The following is a 22,542-nucleotide window of genomic DNA, read 5'->3' on the forward strand; positions in this document are numbered from 1 at the left end:
GCAGGGCACTCAGCAGCCTGGCTCCCCGCACCCAAGCCGGGGAACGGCCGGGCTGTCCCCACAGCGGGTCCCCGCTGCCGGCTGTCGGAGGCCCGAGGCGCTCCCACCTCAGTCCCAGCCCGGCGGAGGTCGGACATCGGCCGGGCCCACACGGGCCTGGGCCCGGGCAGGCGGTGCCGCCCCGCTCCCATGGCAACAGCGCCGAGGCCGCCGTGGTGCCGCGGACAGGCGGCGGCGGCCGGGCTCCGCGTCCTCCATGTCCTCCCTGGCCGAGCCCTCTGCCTCACGGCCGCTGTCCCGCTCCCCGGCCCGCTCCCCGGCGCTGTCGCCGGCCCTCGGCCCCTCTCGCTGCGGTGGGGAGCGGCGCAAGGGAGCCCCGGACGGCGGAGCCAGCCAGGTGAGCCCCCGGGCACGCTGCCCTCATGGCGGCCCGGGCTGGGAATGAGGCTGGGGCTGGACGCCTCAGGCAGACGGGCTTTACCCGGCCTTGGGGCGTTCCCTGTTGCATCAGCGTGGGACCGGCAGGTTTTAAGGTTTAAGCACTGTTTAAGCACAGTCTAACGATGTTAAAAAGTGTGGCCGTTTTCTAGGAGACGCGGTCAGCGGATCTGAATCACGCCATCAGGCTACTCGAAGGTTCGGACTCTGTAAGTGAGACCACGTTATTTCAGTTTCACCAGCTGTAATGGGGCTCAAAATAAAATTTATACAATTATAGTTGTATCTGTCCCAAATAAAACCAGCTGGCACTGGTGGCTGTGGCTCCAAAGCACAAAGCTGAAGTATTTGTACTAGTATTTGAACGCTTTTTAAAAAGATGTTCTCTTTAATAGAAAATGACATCTATGAATTGAGTTTTGTGGGTGTTTGGGTGTTTTTGTTTGTTTGTTAAATATCGCCGTATGTCCTCACATGGGCACTTTTCCAAGACAAGACAAAAGCGTGTGCATGTATGTAGAAGCTAGCTGTGTAATCTAGCGCATCTGGGAGTTTTATAGTGCTGAAACCCACAGCTGAAAAATGGAAATACATACAGACTTATCGAAAGTATGACAGGAATTTATCAAATTGCCCAAGTTAACTGCTAACATTTCTCCAGGGAGGTGATTTTAAAGGAAGGATAACTATACAATGTTCAGTATTCAAGAACAAATATGACTTCCTAGCCACACAGGAGAGCAGTATCTCATGGACTTCCACAGACTGTTGTTTGTCTCCACAAGGAGGTTTGGCAGACTAAATTCACTAAGCCATTGGTCACTTTTGATCTAGAAACTTAATAATTTATATTCTTAGGATTTGTTTAAACATACCGCCTTCTAATATTTTGTCATGCAGAGAAATAGGGAACTAGTTAATGTCTTTATTTTTTTCTTCCTTCTGAATAAGGAACACTCAGAATAAGTTTACAGACTGAAGAAAAATATTCTGCATGATACTGTTTATTGCTCCTCTAGACAGCACAGAATATCTGATGAAATGCCCTCAGGATTCTGGGCTTGTAGATTCCTGAAACAACTTTCTGGCCTGCCTCAATTTGCAGTGCTCTTGCCCAGCGTGGAGGTGCTCAGGAGAGCTGGAATGAATGCAGCATACCCTTGGCACACCCTGCCATATCCTTATGTCAGTTGTTTTCAAATTTGAATTTGCAGACTGTTTCCTAGTGGTCGTAGAGCTTCACTCTAAGCACCTCAGATCTACATTTTTACACATCTATGCCATGTGTAACGTAGGTTTGGTTTTCTTAGTAGGCTCTCACAGAATCCCAAAGAATTTAGTAGCAAGAGCTCACACATTTGAACAAAAGATGCGGTTTTAAAAAGTCTCTTTAGTTACATTTCTAAGTACTGCACTCTTGTGGCTTGACCAAGGGGCTAATCCTCCTGCAAAGCACTTTCAGAATTTTATTTGTGTCTTGTGACTTTTTAATCTGATTTGTACTTTCATTAAAACTTAAAAGGGGACAAATATAATCATTTAATGTTCTAAAGCAAATCGCAATTAAAATCTACTTTCTGTTCCTGTATTTAAGAATAATTTGGAAGAACAACTGAAAGTTCTCAAGAAGGTAGTCAAGCGTTTTGAAAATGGGCTTGTATCCTTTTTGACACGGTAGAATTCTGAAGTTGTGGTGTGTTATTGCCATGAATGATAATACTTTGACTTTTCAGCAAACCACTTTTAGGTCTGCTTCCACATGGGAGCAGTGATACGTGTTCTCATTATTGACCTTCTTATGTACACATAGATGAGGCTGGTAGGTAAGCAAGATTCTTAGATGCCAGATTCATTTGCTACAAAATTACATAGAGGGATTTCACCTGTACTGTGGTTGAAAGTGTTCAAAATGTAATTAGTATACTTTCAACTCAGACATGCATAATAATTTTCATTACTTAAGAAGTGGAAGATAAAATAGCATTGACTTCCAGTGAGTAGACATTCTAAAGAAAAACAAAGGGTATTTTACCTGAAACTTTTTTGTATTTATAGTAAAATTGAAAGAAGTAATGAGAAGTACTGGGGAAAATGTAGGCATATGGAAAAATGTGATTAATTTCTTACACTTCAATTAATTGTCATAGTGATTTAAGCTATCACATTTCTTCACAGTTGAGCTGTGACTAAGTTCTTACAGACAGTTTCCATGAGTAAGTGGATTGGTAGTAACTTCTAAGGCTCAGTGACCAGATCAATCTTATGCCTCTAAATTAGATAATACGTGTTCAGATCCCAACTTTCAAACTTTAGTACCCCAATTTAGCCACTTATGATTTAAATGCCTCAAGACTATTTCAGATAGAATTTAGAAAGGTTAATCTATGACTGTGATATAAAAGCTTTCCATCCTATATTTTTTGATACTCAGTGCTGAACCACCAGTGAGTTCAGTTGATAAGAAAGCTAAATGAGAGTTGCAAGAGTTGTGCTTCCTTAAAAGTAAGGCTGCTTCCAAAGGCCTAAGTATAGATTCATACGCTTCATTTTAGTCATCTTACTTTGACAGCATTGGCCTTGGTTGTTCTTGGTTGTATCTTTGGAGAATAACTGCAGTTTTCAAGGTTTTCTTCTAATTCATAGCAGTGCAATCTGATTTCCTTAACTTTAAATAAAAAGCCCCTTAAGGATTTAGCACAAATAATTGACGTTCTTAACCTGTGTGCAGAAAAAGTGAATGAACAAGAAGCTTTCATCGAGCCTGTGTGTGAACTTATTAAACTATGTGGGTATGTATTTAAGCCCTTCTTTTAGAGATTTCAAACACTGTTAATTAACATGTTCATACATTTTCTAAGGCAACTCACATACCTGTGTGGCACCTATATAGAAGGCATCTTTATCTGCAAGGCATCAGTTGTATCATCCTTCCGTATTATGAACTGTTACCTTGAGTCCAGTTTCTGTTGGCATGAAGGACCCAATTTAAGAATCGAGTATCTGTGCAGCTACGTATTACATCATGCAAAACTGTATTATAATTGGCTCCAGTGTGCTGGAAACAAGATTCTCCCCCAAGGTGTCTCATTGCCTAGAGTAGCTTGTTCAGGGACTGTGGCCCCAAGAGACTGAGCTGTTAAGTCTTGCTGAGGTGTGTTTTGCTGTTTCAAACAAGCTCTCTAAGTGAGTTTAAAACATTGACACTTTACCTGAAGGTAAACTTTATCAGATGACCAGCCATATTGCAGAAGAGAAAGAATCACAACAGGTGGAGGACTTGGGATTTTTAATTGCTTTACAAATGTATTGCATAATTTTTTTTTGCATCTTCATTGGCATACTGTACTTTAAATTATTTGTAGAATAGAATTCAGGTGTTATCTATACTTGCTCATGGTTTTCTTCTGAAGAAGAACTTAATAAAGTTGCTTATGGGATTTTGTAACTACAGTTACTTGTGTATTTAATTATAATTGGTGAGAACAAGGAAGAGAAAAATTATGCCAGGCAGTCAGTTTGTAAGCCGAGTATTCAAATAGGATTTTACATTGCTTCATTTCAGCAGTTGGTTTTAATAAACATACAACTTCTGAGATGAATCTTTTACTTTCTAGAGCAGTTGTACTGCTTTCCTTTGCTGCCACACAGTGGAGAATGAGAAAGTACCTCATGAAGTTTGATTTTCTTCTGTGTGGCAGAAACGTGACAAAACTGAGAATGGGGATATAAAGTCAATAAAAGTAGTACTTTCATTTCTTATAGCAATTCAGCAATTTTGGTTTATGCAATAAATATATTTTGGAAGTTTGTGCCCTTGGGTTTTGCTTTAATTTTTATATTATGGAAATTCTGTCATACTATTTCATATGACAAAGAGAAGCCTGTAACTAGAGGGAGGGGCTGTTATTTAAAAATTCCTTTCAGATACTAGAACTCACATAGTAGAATTTTCCACTCTTTCGTAACTACTGCTGTTTGCTGTCTTCTTCCCACTTTTTTTCAATGTCTTCTTTTTTCGTTTCCCCTTTTTATTCCATTATTTGATCTCTCCTTTCTTTTTCTCTGGCTGTGTTTACAGAGGTAAACCAACCGGAAAGCTGTTTCTGCACTATGAGCAGCAGAGACCTTAGCGTAACATGGCAATGTTTACTGTTAGAGAATTTTTAGTACTTACATGTTTATGCCATATCCAAATGTTTTGCAAATGTTATTGGATATTTCTTAATATCCTGTTTTTAAAAATGCATGTGTAATTGGACTATTTGGAGTTACTGGTTTTATTTTCATCCATTTCTAGAGGTCTTGTTCAGGGATTTGATCCTTTTTTCCATCTCTGCACATGTCTATTCATAGTGAGACTCTGGAGTAACAGGATAGTGCCTCAGTTCTAGGAGTCTGTCCTCCACATTGAAATGACATTTGCTTGTTCAGAGTTTTCCTTATCGTACTGAATATGAATTATAGAAAGGTTGTCTGTGAATATGTACTATTTGCCAAAATGTAACTGCCAGGTTATGGGACTGAACTTTCAGTGTAGAATCAATATTGCAAAGATGTATTTTCCCCAGGAAAAGTCTTTATTTGCAAAAATATATATATATAAAGGCAGAGAAAATCTGTTGAGCTTTTCTGGTGCATTATTAGAGAGAGTATTCTTCTGCAGTGTTTCAAATACTATTTTAATGTTTTTTAATTTCATTTTGTAGGTTACCATTTCAAAAAAAGAAATTATCAGATGAAGTAAGCTATTCTGTGACAGTTTCAAAATCCATTGCACAACTTGGTGAGTGTATAAGGACATGCCACAACGCCACCAATATAATAAAATTAACTGTATCCTTATCACAATTTTAATTGTTTGTTATTTCCCTAGTAAGTGCAAGTAATTTCTTTTAATTACTCAGTACTTGGCACTTTTTAGTATTTAGAAACTGTTCTTATTTTGCTGTGCAGCTAACCCAGAGATTAGCTAGCAGAGTTACCTGCTTGCCAGTGTCAGAAGCTATGTGAGATAGTTTTAAAAGTACAGCTGAAGAACTAAACCTGTGTGTAACCTGTTTGATTTCATTTCACTCTGAGAAATTTTTGAATTGCTATAAACACTGGGATAAGGGGAATATATTTCCTTTATGCTTCTTTGAAGCCAAATGGAAGAAACAAGTGAGAAAATTATAACTCTTGACTCCCAGCTTCAAACTTCAAAATCTGAAAGCCTGAGATTTGTCACTTAAGAAGGCAAAATACAGCAAGTCAGCGTAGTGCCATGCCTTACTAGGAGCATCTTGCATCTGAGCCATCAGCTTGTTTCTTAAGAATCCATTTTAAGAGAGCTTTTGAGCGAAAGGTGTCTCAGCGTCATTGGACATTGTAGTGCCAAAATATCTTATGACCTTGCATGTGATATTTGTAATTTTCAAAGAAAATACTGCAATGCTATTGGTCAAAGTGGATAGAGAATGGAGTACCGGTGATCTGTTAACTCATTTGTTGGAAAGATTTAAATAGAGATGTAACACAATCAGCCTGTCACAAGTGAAAAAATATTATCCTTGAAACGTGTGGGGAAAAAAAGTAATTCTTAAAAGTCTTCATTTTCACAGGCACAGGTAGACAGCAGAATGGCCTCTTGGTTTCTGCTTGTTCCAGATTCTCAGTAGAGTAGCCTGTCCAAAAAGACATTACAATCTGAAAGATCAATTATATTATCCATACTAGGCCCTGGTAGGTCTCAAATTCCTTCTTATCTTGTGGAAAAGGAATTATTTCTCTGCTCCCATTTTGTCATATCGTGTCTGCTAGAAGAAGAGCGTCTGCCATGGTTATGATGACAGCAGCCTAGTGTAGTAGCTTTCTGTTGAGAGTACCTTCTGGAATAACATCCAGTCTCCTATAAGAATCTGTAGACATAAAGCAGAGGAGGTCACATTTTGATAAACCATATGCTACTCCTCCAAGATCACTTTGTCCAATTCATTGTTAGAGTCCTTGTCCCTTGAGTATTTTATAATCAAACTTCTCATGATGTAGAAAGATTTGTAAGGGGGGTATGACCAAAGGAGACACTAAGTACTGTAATACAAGTGTTAAGGTGAATTTCTAAAACAATTGTAAACTTGGTAAATTATTTTTTTTCCTGTTTCCAATAGGTTATTTGATGAGGGTGCCAAGCTCTCAAGTTAGAATACAAATCTGTAAGTGTATAATTAGCTTTTATAAGATGGACCCACCAAGAAAACTACTCTCAGGTAAAGCACAGTATTTATAAGCGTCAGAAGAAATCTGTTTAATGATCCCGTTGGTTCAAAATGGCTATTCTAATTGGATTAATTTTTCTGTATAACTGTAGTCACTGTATCTCAAATACTAAATACTTGGCAAGTGTGTAATTAATGTATTTTGTACACATAAGCACTCAAAATCTGAAATTATTTATTAATGTGCAATGAATTAGTTGTTGTACTTACGGGACTAGGATTTAATAGTATCCAGAAAATGTGAAGCAGTCACAGGTTCTCTGAGACATGGATAACTGAGGAAGAAACAGTAATTTGGATCAGATTTAAAAGAAAGGAAATATAATTTTCAACCATGTGTACGTAGCCTGGAGAGTAACAGCTCTGGTTTCACTTGTGTTGTTTTTGAGGGATAGATCTGCATCCATCTAAATTTGATCATGTTCATATTATACAGAAACATTTGAGCATAGGCTCTGAATAAATTATGGGACATATCTTTGCAGAAAGAAACTGGTGATGTGGGCAGATGAGCTCAAGCACGATCCTGTGATACTACGGATAGGCATGCAAACTCTCATCAGAATCCACTATTATTTATTCCTTCAACAGTCGGAGGCTGTAATCAGGCAAAGTCAGTCATGGATCCCCTCTTAGAGGGGCACAAGATCACATGCTGCAAGACAATACTAAGTTTATAGACAGCCAAGCTACAGATGAGCATTGGCGCAGTGTGGATCCAGAGCGCAGCTGAGGTAGCATGCTGGACTTTAATATGCTCCCTTGCTGTGTTCCTACAGTGTGGCATTAGCTCCTGTGCCTTCTTGCTAGTTTTTTATTTTTGGAGGCCTAAAGAAGCTCCTGCTTCCACAGCCCTCACAAGATTCTGAAAATACAAATACATACAGACTTGTTTTTCCCTTACAGGAGGGACTCCAAGTTCTACAAGCAGTTATGTATGCATTTAGTTGTATCTATCTGTAAATCATTCCAACAACATAATTGAATGTTAAATACTGAGAGAGGTTATTCTGCAGATTTAGAAAACAGGATGTGCTATCTCAAAAATAATAATTATATATTTCCATCTGATTTTTTTAAATCAAATTCTTCATCTCTAAGCATATATGTAAATCATGCCAAAGTTTGGTCCTGCAAGATGCTGAGCATTCAGGTCTGATGCAGCCAAATCCAAATCACATTCTTAACTTTAAGCATCTGGGAAGCCTACAACTCAAATAGTTATTACTTTCCTTGGTGTTTTGCACCTCTGAGGACTGATTTCGCAGTCATTCACAGGGTCTGAGTTATTACAGGCAGTCTCACCACTACAAGAGCTCACCATGGGACACAGGATTGCTTGAAATAAAGGAGTTGTGTAAGGTGTTTAAAAATAGTAACCACAGAAGAATTCTAATAAATCATAAAGCATAAAGTTGTTATTTTGCTGCAAAACATGAGCAATAGGAACAGAAGAATGACCATGTGAAGGTCAATATAGGATATGACAGAGCAGGTGATAAAAATATAAGAAGAAGGAAAGCTAGCACACCATGATATTTTTTAACAGTATATTGTCACATTTTCAAATAGTGTGTTTTAGAGCATTCCTAAACCATGATTTCTTCCTTTTATTCTTAATACACCTTGATGGGGTTTATTCTTAATACACCTCTATCTCACCTCTTCTGTGAGACTTTCTGTTTTTATACCTATTTACATCTTCACTAATCATAGAGTTGTGAAAAAGTTAGTTTCACAATTTAACAATATGGCATGGAAAAGCTATTTTTTTCTGTTTGTTTTAAACCTGTTACCAAATGATTTTGAATGATATTATCTGCTATTTAATGCATAAACAAAAGGAAAAATTATTAACCTTCTTTGTGCCATTTTTCCTATCCTCTCGTAATCACCTTTTTTCCAGGTCAAGAAGCCAGATCAGTTTGAACTTGTTAGTGTGTAAGCTTTTCAAAGCTTCTAATAGTACTTGTTACCTTGCTACCTATATTTTTTTTAAAGGTCTGCTCTGTCTTTTGAGATGTGGGAGGCTGGAATTGCTAAGCCTACTAGATGCTGGCATGCCAGGCACTGTCTCAGTACTATTCTCTGTTATATCTACTGTATTTTTTTAACAGCTCCTAATATTTCCTTTGATCTTTTCGCCATCCCCCAGAAACAGATGATGATTTCTTAGAGCAGTCCATAAAGTTTTATTACCTGTAAAATTATACCAATTTAGAGCCTATGAGAGTTTATGCTTAATTAAAACTGCCTTTCATCACATGCGTTATTTGCATTTATCATTTCTACATTTCATAGCATCTGATATTTATATAAGCTATTTAAGATAAACTTTATATTCACAAGTTAGTATATATAAACTTATTTTCTTGATGCTTTGCCTTCCTCCATAATTCAGTAATGAAATACGGATTTGCATATGCATGGACAAAAGTTAAACACAGGGTTGCATCAGAAATTCAGGCTTGCAAATCAAAGGTTGGATTCATGTATTTTAAATAACATCATAACAGAAAGCATTAATTCTCTACTGAATAGGCTATGGAAAATAACTAGGTCCTGCACATTGCATGACGTAAAGAAGGAATTTCACCTCTCTGTATCCCTGCTTCACTTTCACTCTGCTAATTCCAGAAAGCAATTTCTGTGTTTATATAGCATTTTAGTCTTCCAGAAGGTAAGCCTATTGGATATGGCTTAGGCACTATTAATACTCATATATAAGAAAAGTAGCTCCTGTTTATTAGATTTTTTTCCATTGGTTTTAAATCTAAGGAAATGTGATAACTCCCATCTCAATCTTTTTTTATAACAAATTTTTGAAGTAATCAAAATTTGGAATTTACTGCATTATAACTAAAGCTATTCTATGTGCAGGTTACCAGCCAACAAGCGCAAACTATAAGATTCAGATGGCTGAATTAGGAGGATTAGCAGAAACATTCGTTTTATCTCTAGCATTAGTTGAAAATGAACTTACTGAGAAATTGTGGGTACTCAAAGCTCTCCAGCATCTCTCCAGCTCTGGTTAGTATACACTGTTCTTTCAGTACTCGCTACCTCTGATCTTGGATCGTTTGTTCTCTGAACATGCCTAAAACAATTAGTAACCTACGTAGAATTAATTATTCAGATTTTCATGATTTCAGGAGTAAATTGCAGACACATGTTGAAGGCCCAAGCAGCCAGCAGACTCTGCTTGTATCTAAATGATGTTGATCCCTCAGGAGAGCTGGTGTTCCGCTCATCAGAAATCCTATGGAACCTGTTAGAAAACACCTCAAAAGAAGAAGTTGTTAATCAGCTCAGTAGCTTAGAATGTGTACAGTAAGTACATTGAAGCATTTTATGAATTAATATTTGATTTTGGAGACAACCAAAGAATTACTGTTGCGCTGTATTTTGTTTTAAATAAATTGAGAGAAAATGCAAAAGGGGAGGTCTGCTATTAAGTCCTCATTAAGTTTTCAGTGTTGCACATCTGCTTCTCCAAAAATTCAAGTACTACAGAATCAGACATTATAGCCAAGCAGCACGTGATTTAGACCCCTCAAGCATCTGTTTCTGTTTCACTAAGTTAGATAACACTGTGGCCTGTGAAATGCCAGGAAATTATATATGATATGAGAAGTGCCTGCCGGGTAGCTTACAACCTCTGTGACCAAAGTCCTGCTGAAAGTCCATCCAGTCAACTCCAAAAGTATTTCATTGTCAAACCTGTCTTTATTTCACAAACCACAGTGATCTACCACCAGTTTTCTGTTACATGGCAGGAGGAAGGTGAACAGACCTGTGGTGTGGTGCATAAGTGCAAGAGATACAGCCCTAACTTCTGCTTGATGAAAAAACTAATGGCACCATTTTTAAGCTCATGTGTTAGGCCCAGTAGGTCAATATTACAGCACCATTGAAATGCATATAGTATAAAATTAGTAGGAAAGTATGTTATGAAATATGAGGCTTAGTTCTTGATCCTCTGCTGGGGTCAGTAATGGGTTCTCCCTTAGTGAGTTACACTGTTTTCATTACTTGGTATTAGGCCACCTCTTCTCAATAATCATTCAACAGCAGCCAGTTCTTTGCTTGATAAAATATTAATTTACTTTCAATTAATTCATTATAACACGCAACAGAAGGTGCAGCTTGTAATACATGCACCTTGCATATCTGCTTAAGTTGTATTTCTCGTAGAATACATAAGAATCCATGTCATAATACTTTTTTTTGCTACTGACCCATAAGGTTGTGAAAAGTAAGATTCTGAATGAGGATCCATATAACTAGAGCTGTCTAAGAATATGAAGAGAGTAAAATACCTTTCACTTTCTTTTAAGTGCATTGAAGGAAGTATTTGTAGACTTGCTCTTACATGGTTTCCGCCATTATGATCGTCAGCTAAGGAACGACCTCCTGGTGATTGCCACATTAGTGGCTGAAAATCCTGCAGCACCTATGATTGTAAGTATTCATAGTTATGTTTTTAAGACTAATAAGTTTTCCTTTGATATTATGCGCTTAATATTTTTCCTTGTTAAGAAAGATCTAAGCACAAATGGAAGCTTAGGTCTGCTGAGCAGGAAACCATTTTGCTTTCTACAATTCTACCTCAGAGAGATTTCAAATCCATGTCATTAGCCTGGAGCAATAGCATCAACCAACCTTATCTGATACCTAGGAAATTAAACTTACACCATTCTTGTGCAAAAGTTAACATTAGCTCTTGTATTCCTGTACAGATTCTCAGATACGCCATTCTGTTACAGTGAGTTTTGCACTAAATCTTATTTGTTGTTTGAAGATTTAAGAATACCGGCTGTATTCAAATAGCACAAATTAATCTGAAATACCTTAATATTTACCTCCTAAGAAGGGTCCTTCAAAAATGAGCTCAGAATCTCTAAGATGCTGAGAAGAGAATGAATTAGGTCCAGTTAATGAGGCACATGAATTCCTTCTAAGACTAGGTCACCTTATGTAGCCCTTAATGCATTATCATGACTTGCCTAAAAAGTAGATGACTCATTCTTTTGTTTCAGAGTGTTTGCATTCCAGAGTTTTCATGAGGAATCTGCATAGAAGTTGACTTTTTATAACTGTTAATATTCTTTTACAGTCGTGTTTTACAGTTGAGGTTTAGAACTTTAAATGAAGTTGTGACGTATGTACTGAATAATTAAGTAATCAAATTCCTGTTTATGTAGATCTGTTGGCTGTTCAGGAGTGGATTACTTTCAGGGAAGTCATATATGAGCTTCAGTAGAAGTTTCCCAATTGGCTGTATTACCAAACAGGTTTAATAGTCTGATATTAAGATTACAGTTTCTTCATTCAGCTTTTCCATTTTATCACTAACCATTATGGAAAGTCTGTTATACTATTGCAGCAACATATCTGATGTCTAAACATTCAAACTGTTTGTCTAGCTGCAGAAACAGGGTGTTTTTTCCTACAAGAAAAATAACCAGTGCACGGTATTTTAATTCCTTGTACTACAGGGATGAAAAATTGTTTCAATGTAAGCAAAAACTTCCAGAGCTAGGTTGAACGTATTCAAGCCCAGCTTGTTCGGGATGCATCTAAGAAGCTGCTGCAAAATAAGAACAATTTAATTCTGCCTGGATGTCTGTACTGTGTTCTGTGAGCTCTCCTCATGCTGGGAGCTGGTGGAAGGCTCTGTGGTGGCTCTACCAGAGTGCAGAGTCCAAGCTAATGCATTTTGTTGCTCAAGAAGAGCAGTATCCTGATAACCATGTTTGTATGGCTTCTAATCACCTCAGAAACAAAGCTCTTTTGCCTCTAGTGTGCTATGTAGACAAGCCCTGTCCTTGGTCCTATTCATAATTTTATTAGACATAACTGTCTTCCTAGCTGTCTAGGAGCTGTGAATTACAGGATTTTATTTTCTGAAATGCATCTTAGCAGCATTTTAGTATAATATTTGGAATGCAAGTTGCTCGTACGTGCAGTTTTCATATCCTTACTTGTAATGCACTGAAGTTGAATATAACAGTATGCATAACTGAAGGCACCAAATTGTGTGTACTGGTCACCCTGATGTACAAACTTGTATGTGCACAAATGCATTTAAAAAAATACGACTTACAGTACTTAGAATACTGTTTTCTTGTGTAGTAGGTTACAATAGTGAATGCATGTGTTTGGGACTTCCCCATAGAAGTTCAGACTTGTACTGAACGAGACGTGGATTTAATTAATTGTACCCCTAGCACTGTACTTAGTATTGTACACTGTCCAAATCGTTGATTTCTTCTTTAATAAAATTCTGTTTATTCTGCCATAGGATACATTGTTATCTGTTCTGAAGAAAAAAGTAAAACTAAAACTAAATTATCAGTTTTAATTTCACTATAATTTATTTTAATTAACGCATTTATTTTGAATTCCCATTAGGAAAGTGGATTTACAACACTGTTAATAGTACTTGCAACATATACTGAAGGTACGAGATTTCATAATGCATAATTATGAAATTATAATACTTCTAGTGAATTTACTTCTATGAATTATAATACTTCTAGTGGAGATTTTGTTGTAACATATGTACAATTTCCTTTGCAGTTAAAATTCCCAATCCCTTGTTAAAAGGTCTTAAACTTACTTTCTCTTATGAAGACTTTGAGATGAAGAAGTTGTTGTTTAATATTATAGGAATCCTATCTAAAGACCCATGTGCTGTACAGGTGAGTTCTAGCACAGCAGAAGATACAGTAAGACAAAAAAAGACAAAAAGTCAAAAGATTTGCTATTTAGCTGTCCATCTAACAGTCTAGAAGATTTGAAACTACTTCATCTCTAAATCAAGAATTCAGAACTATATACCACATGTACCAAACCGAGCTTTGCTGTTTGAAAGCAACATACAGTTTCTATTTTCGAAAAGTTACAAGCCTAAACCGTGCTAAGAAAGCTAGCTGATTAGTGACTGCAAAGCACTACTGAAATACAGGTGTAGAACGTAATAAAGTTTTACTAACCACAGACTTTGCAAATGCTACAGAATATAAACAGAGCTTGTCTATACCTGTACCATTCCTGACATCTTTTCCCAATAAAAATAATTTCTTAGTGTAGGACAGATAAAGGAGACTCATTACTTTAGATTTTCCTTACACGTGAAGCCTTTAAGCTCTATCTCCTTGTCTTTTGAACCTGCAGCTTCTCAGTGAAAATGATGTGATGCCAGCTTTGCTTTATTATATAAAACCACATCAGAAGCCTGGATTTCATGACTGGTCTGCTTCCCAATATGAAGAATTACAGCTTCATGCAATTGCTATTCTAGCTTCAGTGGCTCCCTTTTTAGTTGATAAATATTTGTCCTGCCAAGCGAATACTCTCCTCCTTGTGTTTCTGGAATGGTGTATGGGTCAAGGTCAGTAGATGCTTATGGCTTTCATACACAGTAACCTCAAAACATAGCTCACCTGGACTTGTTTCTCTGGCAGGAAGAATAAATGTAAAACTTGCGAAGTTCAAATGATTCCTTTTTACATACATCACTTAGGAAACTAACCTTTAAAATATTACTGTAATATTTCTCTTCTGTTGAAGTGCAAGCTGCTGTATTTTCTGCATGCCACTATATTGCTATTCCTGCAGTTGTGTGGGCAGCCACACATCTCTACAGCATGTGTGTTAAGCTAATCAGGTATGCTTATTGTCACACCAAATCCAAACAGTAATTCCTGCCACGGGGCAGTATGTGTTAACTCAAACTCAGAGCTGCACACAGACAGCTTCTGCACTAAAGCTTCCTTGTAGCCATCAGCTGCAAGTGTGACCTAAACAAATAGATAACTAACTGCACTCAGTCTTCATGGGTTGGTTTTCTGGGGATGGGTAATTTTCATCATCAGGTAGGGGATCTTTTCCCATAGAGAAATTTTAATTTGTATCTGATGGAGATAAGAAGGTTTATGTTATTTGTAATGCTAGAGAAGATATTTTAAGTTTTTGAGACTGCATATTGACCTAGTAAAGTGAAAAAAAAAAAAAAAATTGGTGTAATAATTTTTAACATTAATCAAAATCAGACCTTTCTTAATGAATATTGTATGGCTCTACACAGAATGGCTTCTTACTAGCTTATTTTAAATAAGAAGCCTTTATAACATGAAGATATTTGTTTGCTTGTTTTAGCTTACTTGCACTGGCAAGCCAGTACTTTTATTCCTGAGAACATTATTGTTATGAACATACACTATCTGCCAAAGAAAATTCTTCTTGTAATTGTTCCACAGATCCTTTCTTTGGTCAAGGTAACAGTTTCCATGGAACAGGTGGTCGTGGCAACAAACTTGCACAAATGCGCTACAGTCTGAGAGTGCTGAGATCTGTTGTGTCCCTTTATGATGATGCTGTGAACCTTAACTTGTGCGACCAGGGAGCAATTAGCCAGCTACTGGGTAAAGGATGGTTTCTATTGCTGTACTTAGAATCATGTATTGCTGCTGACACTAAGAATGTGCATGCTTTTTCTTACACAGTGTTTTTAGTGTGTTACTCCTTTGGTGAAAAGATTTTAAAAAATGCAAAAAGTAATATGATTTTTTAATTGAGTGGAAGCTGCCCCTGATCTCTGCCTTTATTATACTGCATTTGTTACATCTTATTTTCATTGTGCTAGCCCATAGGAAATCCAGTCATGAGTCTTGTTCTACCTAAGTCTGTTATGATGTGACTTTACCCAACTCTTGTTTAGAAAAAAAGAAAGCCAGTGCGTTTATATATGTATATATATATAATATTATATATATATATAACATATATAACATTATAAATATTAAAATCAGAATAAAACTCCATAACGATTGTTCCTGCAATTTAGATAATTGGAGAAATACATGCCTACTGTTATCTTTAGGTTCTGATACTGTTCTAATTTCTTATCTTACGATAATATATTTTCCAGTACTCTGAAAAAAATTATACTGAAAGGAACAAGTAGTTAAGACCTTTTGGAATTTGGAGTATGTTCTAATAGAAAGCCTAGAAATAATAGATCTTATATGCTCAGCTGAAAGTTGAACTCTTGTGAAGACTGTGAAAACTTACAGATTTTAGTGATAGCAAAATTAACAATATACGTTACGTAACAGATTCAGGAAACTTTTCTTACTTTGAGGGAGGTCCATGTCTGAATGTCCTGCTTCATGGAGTGGTTCCAGGACTAATTTTCTCAGCAGTGGTGGCATTTTATGTATCCATGTTTCCGCTGACAGCACGAATGTTTGTGAGGCTGTACAGCAGAGCAGATCAAGAAGCTCTTTGCGTTTTCCTAAGAGTTGCTTAATTCAAATCAGTTTCCTGAATCTATTGCACTCACACAATACAAGGAGCATCACAGGGACAGGAACAAGGGGCTGAAAGTACTAGGAAAAAGGCAGTGTAAGTTGCTGTCATTAACTGTCATAAAGACTAAAGTGCAAAAAACTATAGCATCAGAGTGCTGAACCTTCTGTAAGGTATTATAAAACATAGGAGATAAAACTTAACAGCATAAGTAGATTTCTCTTAGAGTCCCCTCGTATAAATTTTATTTTTTTATTTTTTTTTAGATCAGCAGATATAATAGAATTCTGACTTGCATAATAGAACATTCACATGTATAAAATGTATTCATGTGCAGATATCCTAAAGTATGCAGCAAACAAAACTAAAGAAAGAGATGATGCCATTCTACTGGAAATCCAAGCTGATACATTATTTATTTTGTCTGCTCTCTGTGAAAATGATGCCCACAGAAAGGTTTGTATCCTTCTACCTCATATGGCACAAAAATGTCAAAATGTGGTATATTTTTATTCAAATGGTACTGTTTTTATTTTTGTGTGTTTTTGTTTTTGTTTGTTTGTTTTTTAATTCAAAAACATGTCAACTGTAGTTCCTTGCTAACAAGTCAGGGCTGATAACTGGTTTCTGTGACAGTTAAAATGCAAAATCACTCAGAAATCCATTAGCAAATACGTCACCAATTTAATTGCTAATTTATGTAATTTTTTAAATTAAAATATGAAAACGTGTTGAAGAATGGGATTATCTGTTAGGAAGAACTGCAAATTTCTTTTTGTTATCTGTATCATAAGGAATATAACCTGCTTTAACAAGTGGACCAAATCTATTACAATATAAATCAATTTAGATTTTAAATTAGATTTTCTTATATGTAGCTATTTAATACATATAATTTAAGAAAAATGCTGTTTTAATATAATAATTTTCAACAATAATAATAATTTTCACCAGGAGCTCTTCAGCTATGAAGGAGTGGATATACTTATCCCATTCATTCAGATGGATCCAAAGAAGTTATATAGTGGATTAGGCCACAATCGTCTCCTTTTCAGTGCACTCGACTGCTTGTGGTTAGTGAACTATTTTAGCAGCAGTAACTCTTAAAAATGGTAGCTCACATATTTTAGGTCTGCAGTACTACAGCCTTTCCCTGCACACATAGGCCTTCTATTTAGAACCTGTAAAAATCATAGTTTGACTAATTAAAAAATAATACAGAATAAATGGAATATTTTGCATATATTCCCTATACAGGGGCTTAGTATGACAACCTAATTCTCTACACAGCAGTCTAACTCCCTGCAGGATGACCTCCTGACACCTCAGTGCAGTTTCCTAAAAGAGAGGTGAATGGTTAGAGTCTGTAAATAACTCAGAGGAGTAAAAGCAAGATCAGAATAGACCAATATTACCCTAAAAATGTGCAGACATAAGAAGTGTTTGTAAACTGGCAACACTTTGGACTAGATTTTTTTTTTTAAAGATTGCCATCAGAGGAATTATTGTTTAGTACTCAAATACATAGAAGGATAAACAAAAATTAATTTGTTTTAAGGCAGGTTAATAAATATGTAGAAAGCTAAATGATAATTGTCTGGGAGAAAAGACTGGGCTGAGTGGTGCAGGTAAACCCTCTAGTTACTGCATTAATGATCATGAAATGAGGAAACAAGAAAAGGAAGCAATAGCATCATTAGTGCTGTTTTTGTGATCATTTTCAGCTGGGAGAAGCAAACACTTACGAAAAGAAAGTCTTACTTGTCCCACCCCCTTGATTCTGCTGGCAGAAATATTCACACAACCCTGCAATGAGCCAGACCAGCAATATGATCTAGCTAAATGTCAGCATCTTTTACGGAATGAGTTTTAGTTCAGATTGGTATTCTAATCCAGTTCGTACTGAACCTGCCAAATTTCTTGGGCTGCGACAAAGAAGGTGTGACACTATAAGAGGAGAAAGTGTGGCCAAGTAGGTTATATTTAGTTATACAGTGCAAATGAAAATGGGATTTGTAAATGCACAAGTGTAGGCATATGAAAATCATTTTTCTGCTCCCTGAAGGCATGACACTTATTGCATACTAAATATTTTTATGCAATTCAGTAAAATAAATGAGATGTTTTTAGAATGTTCTAAAACATAGAAGTGTTTCTACACATTGAAATTGTTTCTGTTTAAGGTCCTGTGTCGTTGGCTGTTACATTGCAGAAGATTATTTTCTTGAACAACAGGGCATTTTTCTTCTTCTGGACTTGCTGGCAGTAGGTATTTTTATTGTTGTTACAAAATAAAAGAATACTACAATAACATGGAAAATTGAATCCTTAATGGTATGTACAAAGAGTGTAATACTAACAAGAAGTCCAGTATTTGGAATTTCCTGAGAAAGGAAGGTAATCCACACACCGGCCTATCTGCTTCGAAATGATCAGACAGAACTTCATGTATCTTTTTTGAAAATAAGCAGTTGGCAGAGAGTCTTAATTTTAGTCTTAAACGTACTCTTAATTTAGAGTCTCAAATATACTCTCTTTTACAAGGAGACTCAAACTGCTTTATTAACTGCTTTATTATTCAGTTCTGCACCAACATGTGAAAAAACGTCTTCATGGTAAGGGTGATGGAGCACTGGAACAGCCTGCCCAGGGAGGTTGTGGAGTCTCCTCTGGAAATATTCAAGGCCCTTCTGGACGCCTACCTGGGCAATCTACTTTACGGAACCTCTTTTGGCAGGGGGTTGGACCCAATGAATCTCTTGTGGTTCCTTCCAACACCTACAATTCTCTGATTCTGTGATTATTTTGAATATGTCTGTTTAGAAAAGCACCTCAGTTCTTCATGTTGAAGTTAGTAAACACTTTAAACAGAGTGAGTGTACACTCTAAGGTTTTAAAAGTTTTGATGTTTAAAGTCACTTTGTACATGCAGGTTATGTATAGCTATTTCTATGGGATTCAGGGACACATAAGGCCCAAGCATTTCACCTCAGGCATTTCACGAGATGAGCATGTGGGTTGCTTGTTTCATTCGCTCCTCGTTCTTGCCAGCCATACTGCCAGCCTCTGATGCCCTTGCAATTCAAAGCTACAGACCCTTTCCTACTCTCATTTGCTGCTGAAAGATCTTATCCCAGAATAGAACAGATGTTCTGTGGTACTGCTCAGCCACTGTCTTCTGGATCTGTTTTTTATAAAATAAATCTTGTTAGTAGTACATTCTCCAGAAGCTTTAATTCTCCTTCCTGTGAGCCTGGAGGCTGCTATTAAGTAGTTCTACACCCAGATACGTGCATCTAATATGATCCTACACACATTCCCCTCATGTTCTTTGATTTATAGAACTTTCTATGGCAAGATTCCAGAAACTTGAAAGATTTAAAATGTATATATCTTTTTTTTTTTTTTTTGAAACATCTGTGATGGAAAGCTTCTAATTACTTGATCACATATAGGATTTCTCTGTTTTTTTTTTTATTTATTTTTATTTGAAGGTAGACTAATACTGTGCTGTGAACAGGTTAAAATGTTTTTCCTTTTCTCTTCACCAAGTTAAAGCAAAAGAACCTGTGCAATATAATTCTTGGAATCCTAGTTGAATTTTGTGACAATCCCAGAACCACTTTTCACATCAGTACCTGGCGAGGTGAGAAAGATCAAACAGCAGCTAACCTTATAGTACAGTTATGGAGACAGGAGGAATTGGACCTGGGAGTCAAACGTGATCGATGTGGAAGGATTGCTGGTAAGTTTTATGATACATATGAAACTACAAGCAGCTCCACTGACTAAAGTAAATCAAATATATTCATTTTTGCAGCCAGAATCCTAAAGAAAGTAAATTATAGTATTTATAGGTTTATGCTGCAGTTCTCACCAAAGCCAGAATACTTTGTATGTTTTTTGTTGGAGTCTGGCCACTAGATGGCATTTTCTCTATTAGCTGGGGAAACTAAACCATTACAAGTAACCTGAACTGCCTTTCTAATGCTGGACAATTAAGCTATTTAATTTGTTTGACAAATGACATTGTTTTGTTATATGTTGTAATAATAAATAAGGAAAGTGCTATGATATCACAGGTCTTTGGTCATTATAAGTAATATTTCGTGGCCCAAATTATGTTCAAATTCCTGGCCAAATTATTGAAATGATTTCCATAGCGTCCATAAAATAAGATGGAACTTCTTTCTTTTGAAGGAGGCATCACAGAGAAGAACGTGTCAATAGCTGCGTGCTGAAGATGCAGCTTCATTACAAAGATAGCATTTCCTGTAAGTTTAATAGCTTTGGGAACATGCTGCCTTTTCACTATTCCACTTTTGTTTTGTATTTTGAAATTATTAGATGTGAAGAGACCTATTGTTAGCAGCTTCCAGAAGCAGCAAGAGGTCATCCCCATGCCTGCCAACTCTCCCAGCTTTGCCATTGTGGAAATTTCAGAAAACATACGGGCAAAACTTTATTTATTATTGTGCAAGCTAGGTAAGACAAATGAATTGCCTTGTCAGTGTCATATTTGTCATTAAACTGAACCTGTTCATTGGCAGTCAGTCAAGTCCCTATCTAAAATAAAAATAAAGGATGAAAGGAACTTTGAGATGCATCATCAATACTCTGTTATTAATAGAAGTTTGCTCATCCTGTTCTTAAAAGCCTCTGTTGATGGGGATTTCAAGACTGCACCAATGCCCTTACCATTAGGAAGAGTTTTCCTAGAATCGAATCTAAAATGTTGTTGAAACTTTCTGTAATTTGTTTTCCAACACATAGATCTCACGTATTTTAACATGTTAAGTTTCATTTAATTTCCCTAGTTTTATAAATACTGCTTTCTGCAGCCTTTTACTCAGAGCTCTCATTTTCTAGGAAAGTCTCTGATTATTCTCATTGATTTTTTTCTTGATTTTTTTTTCACATTCTTCTTGATCTGTTTTATCCCAGAACTGAACACAGTACTTCAGCAGAAGCCTCACAGCCAAACAGAACTGTATTACTGTACTTGTCTTGTAAATAACCATTCAGACATTAATACAACAATTGCTCTTGTCACAATGGCATTTGTTCATTTGATTTGTGATCCTGCACAGCCTCCAGTCATCTACCATCCTGGATTTGTACAGATGAATGCCTACATTTAGAAATCTGTGTTTGTCCTTAATGAACTACATTCGATGTTTTCAAATAATTTTTCAAATTGGCAAGATTAATTTGCATTCTAATCTTTGCTTACGATATGCTGCAGTCCTTCCTAACTGTGTGTTGATTGCACACAGAATGTGAATGCTCATTACACCCGTGTCTAAAAACCTAAACTGCAGTTAAGATAAGATATGCTTTTCCACATCCATTAGACTTCTCACTTGGCTGTAGAGAAGAACTAGGCTGGATGGTTTGTTTTTACTACTTCATGTTGTATAGCAATGTTTTCACTGTTACCATTTAGCTACATAAACATTATCTCTTTAAATATTTGTTTCAGTCATTTTTCAGGAACTGAATTTGTCCACTATTCTCTGGCTTCCCCTTTTTTCTTTAAAAATAGTTATTAGGTTTGTTGCTTTCAAGCCTGTCCTCCATGGGCAGGTAATATAGAATATAATAGGTAATAGTTCTGAGAGTTCTTTAGTCAGTTCCCTGGCTATCCTAGAGAACCAACAAATTTGAAAACATCTTCAGTTTCTCTAATAAGCTATAGCCAATTGTTTCTCCATTTTAACCTAGGTTCTTAATATTTTTTATTAGCATTATTTATGTTAATCCTGGATCACAGCTGAATTCTTTATTAAAGCAAAAAGGCATGAGATTTTGTTCCAGCTTTCTTCTGTATTCATACATACTTCTTGTCATTTATATACATTGTAATGTCTCCCCTGAAGTAGGGAAATGACATGGAAGTGAATAATAGAAATGGGAAGATTTTTATGGCCTTTTCCCACCCTTCCTCTTGGTGTATCTATGCTTCATAACAGCCTGTAATGCTGTGATCAGAAATCCAGTGTTAATTGGTCTTTATTTATGGCATTACTTAACTTCGAAACATGATGTAATTATACTCCAATAAATAAGTGCTGCATTCCCTGTTACCACACAGATGGTATCATGAAATTTAGAAATAGATTTGATAAACTATATAGACATTTTTTTTAAAAAGAGCATAATTAACATTCAGCATGCAAAAAAAATGAGGCACAGTCCCAGCAACCATACTTCTCTTCCTTATTCTTTTACATGTATTGTAAAAATATTTTAAAAGAGGGACTCATTATGCTCAAGGCATTGTGCTCAAGGCTCAAGTGTAGGAGATGGAGATTATCTTCAATATCCAGTTTGGAAACAAAGTATTGGAGATCTTGTAATATAATTCTTCTGTTGGCTGCTTCACAGCTAAAGCAAACTCTGTAACAAAATGCTTCTTTAGAAACTGTGACCTGTAGACTCAACTGTCTGCTTTAATGGAAGATCAAACCTTCACCACAAAACCACAGCAAATGCAGTACTATCCTGGCTTCACAAACAACTGGAAGATCATTGA

The 22,542-nt window shown here is 36.6% G+C and overlaps 1 protein-coding gene across 4 annotated transcripts in view; it reads left to right on the forward strand.

Annotated features, from left to right (window-relative positions):
• The first annotated feature begins 76 nt into the window (after positions 1 to 76).
• CFAP69 (cilia and flagella associated protein 69) overlaps positions 77 to 22,542 on the forward strand; it is a 29,470-nt gene continuing 7,004 nt past the window's right edge. Inside the window, exons 1-18 of one of the 4 annotated variants that reach the window (XM_035318134.1) lie at positions 77 to 397; positions 591 to 647; positions 2,033 to 2,095; positions 3,118 to 3,227; positions 5,145 to 5,221; positions 6,585 to 6,683; positions 9,573 to 9,722; positions 9,845 to 10,022; positions 11,030 to 11,153; positions 13,107 to 13,155; positions 13,365 to 13,396; positions 13,872 to 14,088; positions 14,957 to 15,121; positions 16,345 to 16,463; positions 16,962 to 17,080; positions 18,191 to 18,272; positions 19,560 to 19,752; positions 20,355 to 20,492. In XM_035318134.1, the coding sequence (XP_035174025.1) occupies positions 257 to 397; positions 591 to 647; positions 2,033 to 2,095; positions 3,118 to 3,227; positions 5,145 to 5,221; positions 6,585 to 6,683; positions 9,573 to 9,722; positions 9,845 to 10,022; positions 11,030 to 11,153; positions 13,107 to 13,155; positions 13,365 to 13,396; positions 13,872 to 14,088; positions 14,957 to 15,121; positions 16,345 to 16,463; positions 16,962 to 17,080; positions 18,191 to 18,272; positions 19,560 to 19,752; positions 20,355 to 20,492 (2,113 nt within the window). In that variant the 5' untranslated portion in view covers positions 77 to 256. Of the gene's footprint in view, positions 398 to 590; positions 648 to 2,032; positions 2,096 to 3,117; positions 3,228 to 5,144; positions 5,222 to 6,584; positions 6,684 to 9,572; positions 9,723 to 9,844; positions 10,023 to 11,029; positions 11,154 to 13,106; positions 13,156 to 13,274; positions 13,397 to 13,871; positions 14,089 to 14,956; positions 15,122 to 16,344; positions 16,464 to 16,961; positions 17,081 to 18,190; positions 18,273 to 19,559; positions 19,753 to 20,354; positions 20,493 to 22,542 lie in introns of all 4 variants that reach the window. The other 3 variants (XM_035318136.1, XM_035318133.1, XM_035318135.1) reach the window with 3 other exon arrangements.

The sequence above is a fragment of the Oxyura jamaicensis genome, chromosome 2, assembly GCF_011077185.1.
Source record: "Oxyura jamaicensis isolate SHBP4307 breed ruddy duck chromosome 2, BPBGC_Ojam_1.0, whole genome shotgun sequence".
NCBI classification, from domain to species: Eukaryota; Metazoa; Chordata; class Aves; order Anseriformes; family Anatidae; genus Oxyura; species Oxyura jamaicensis.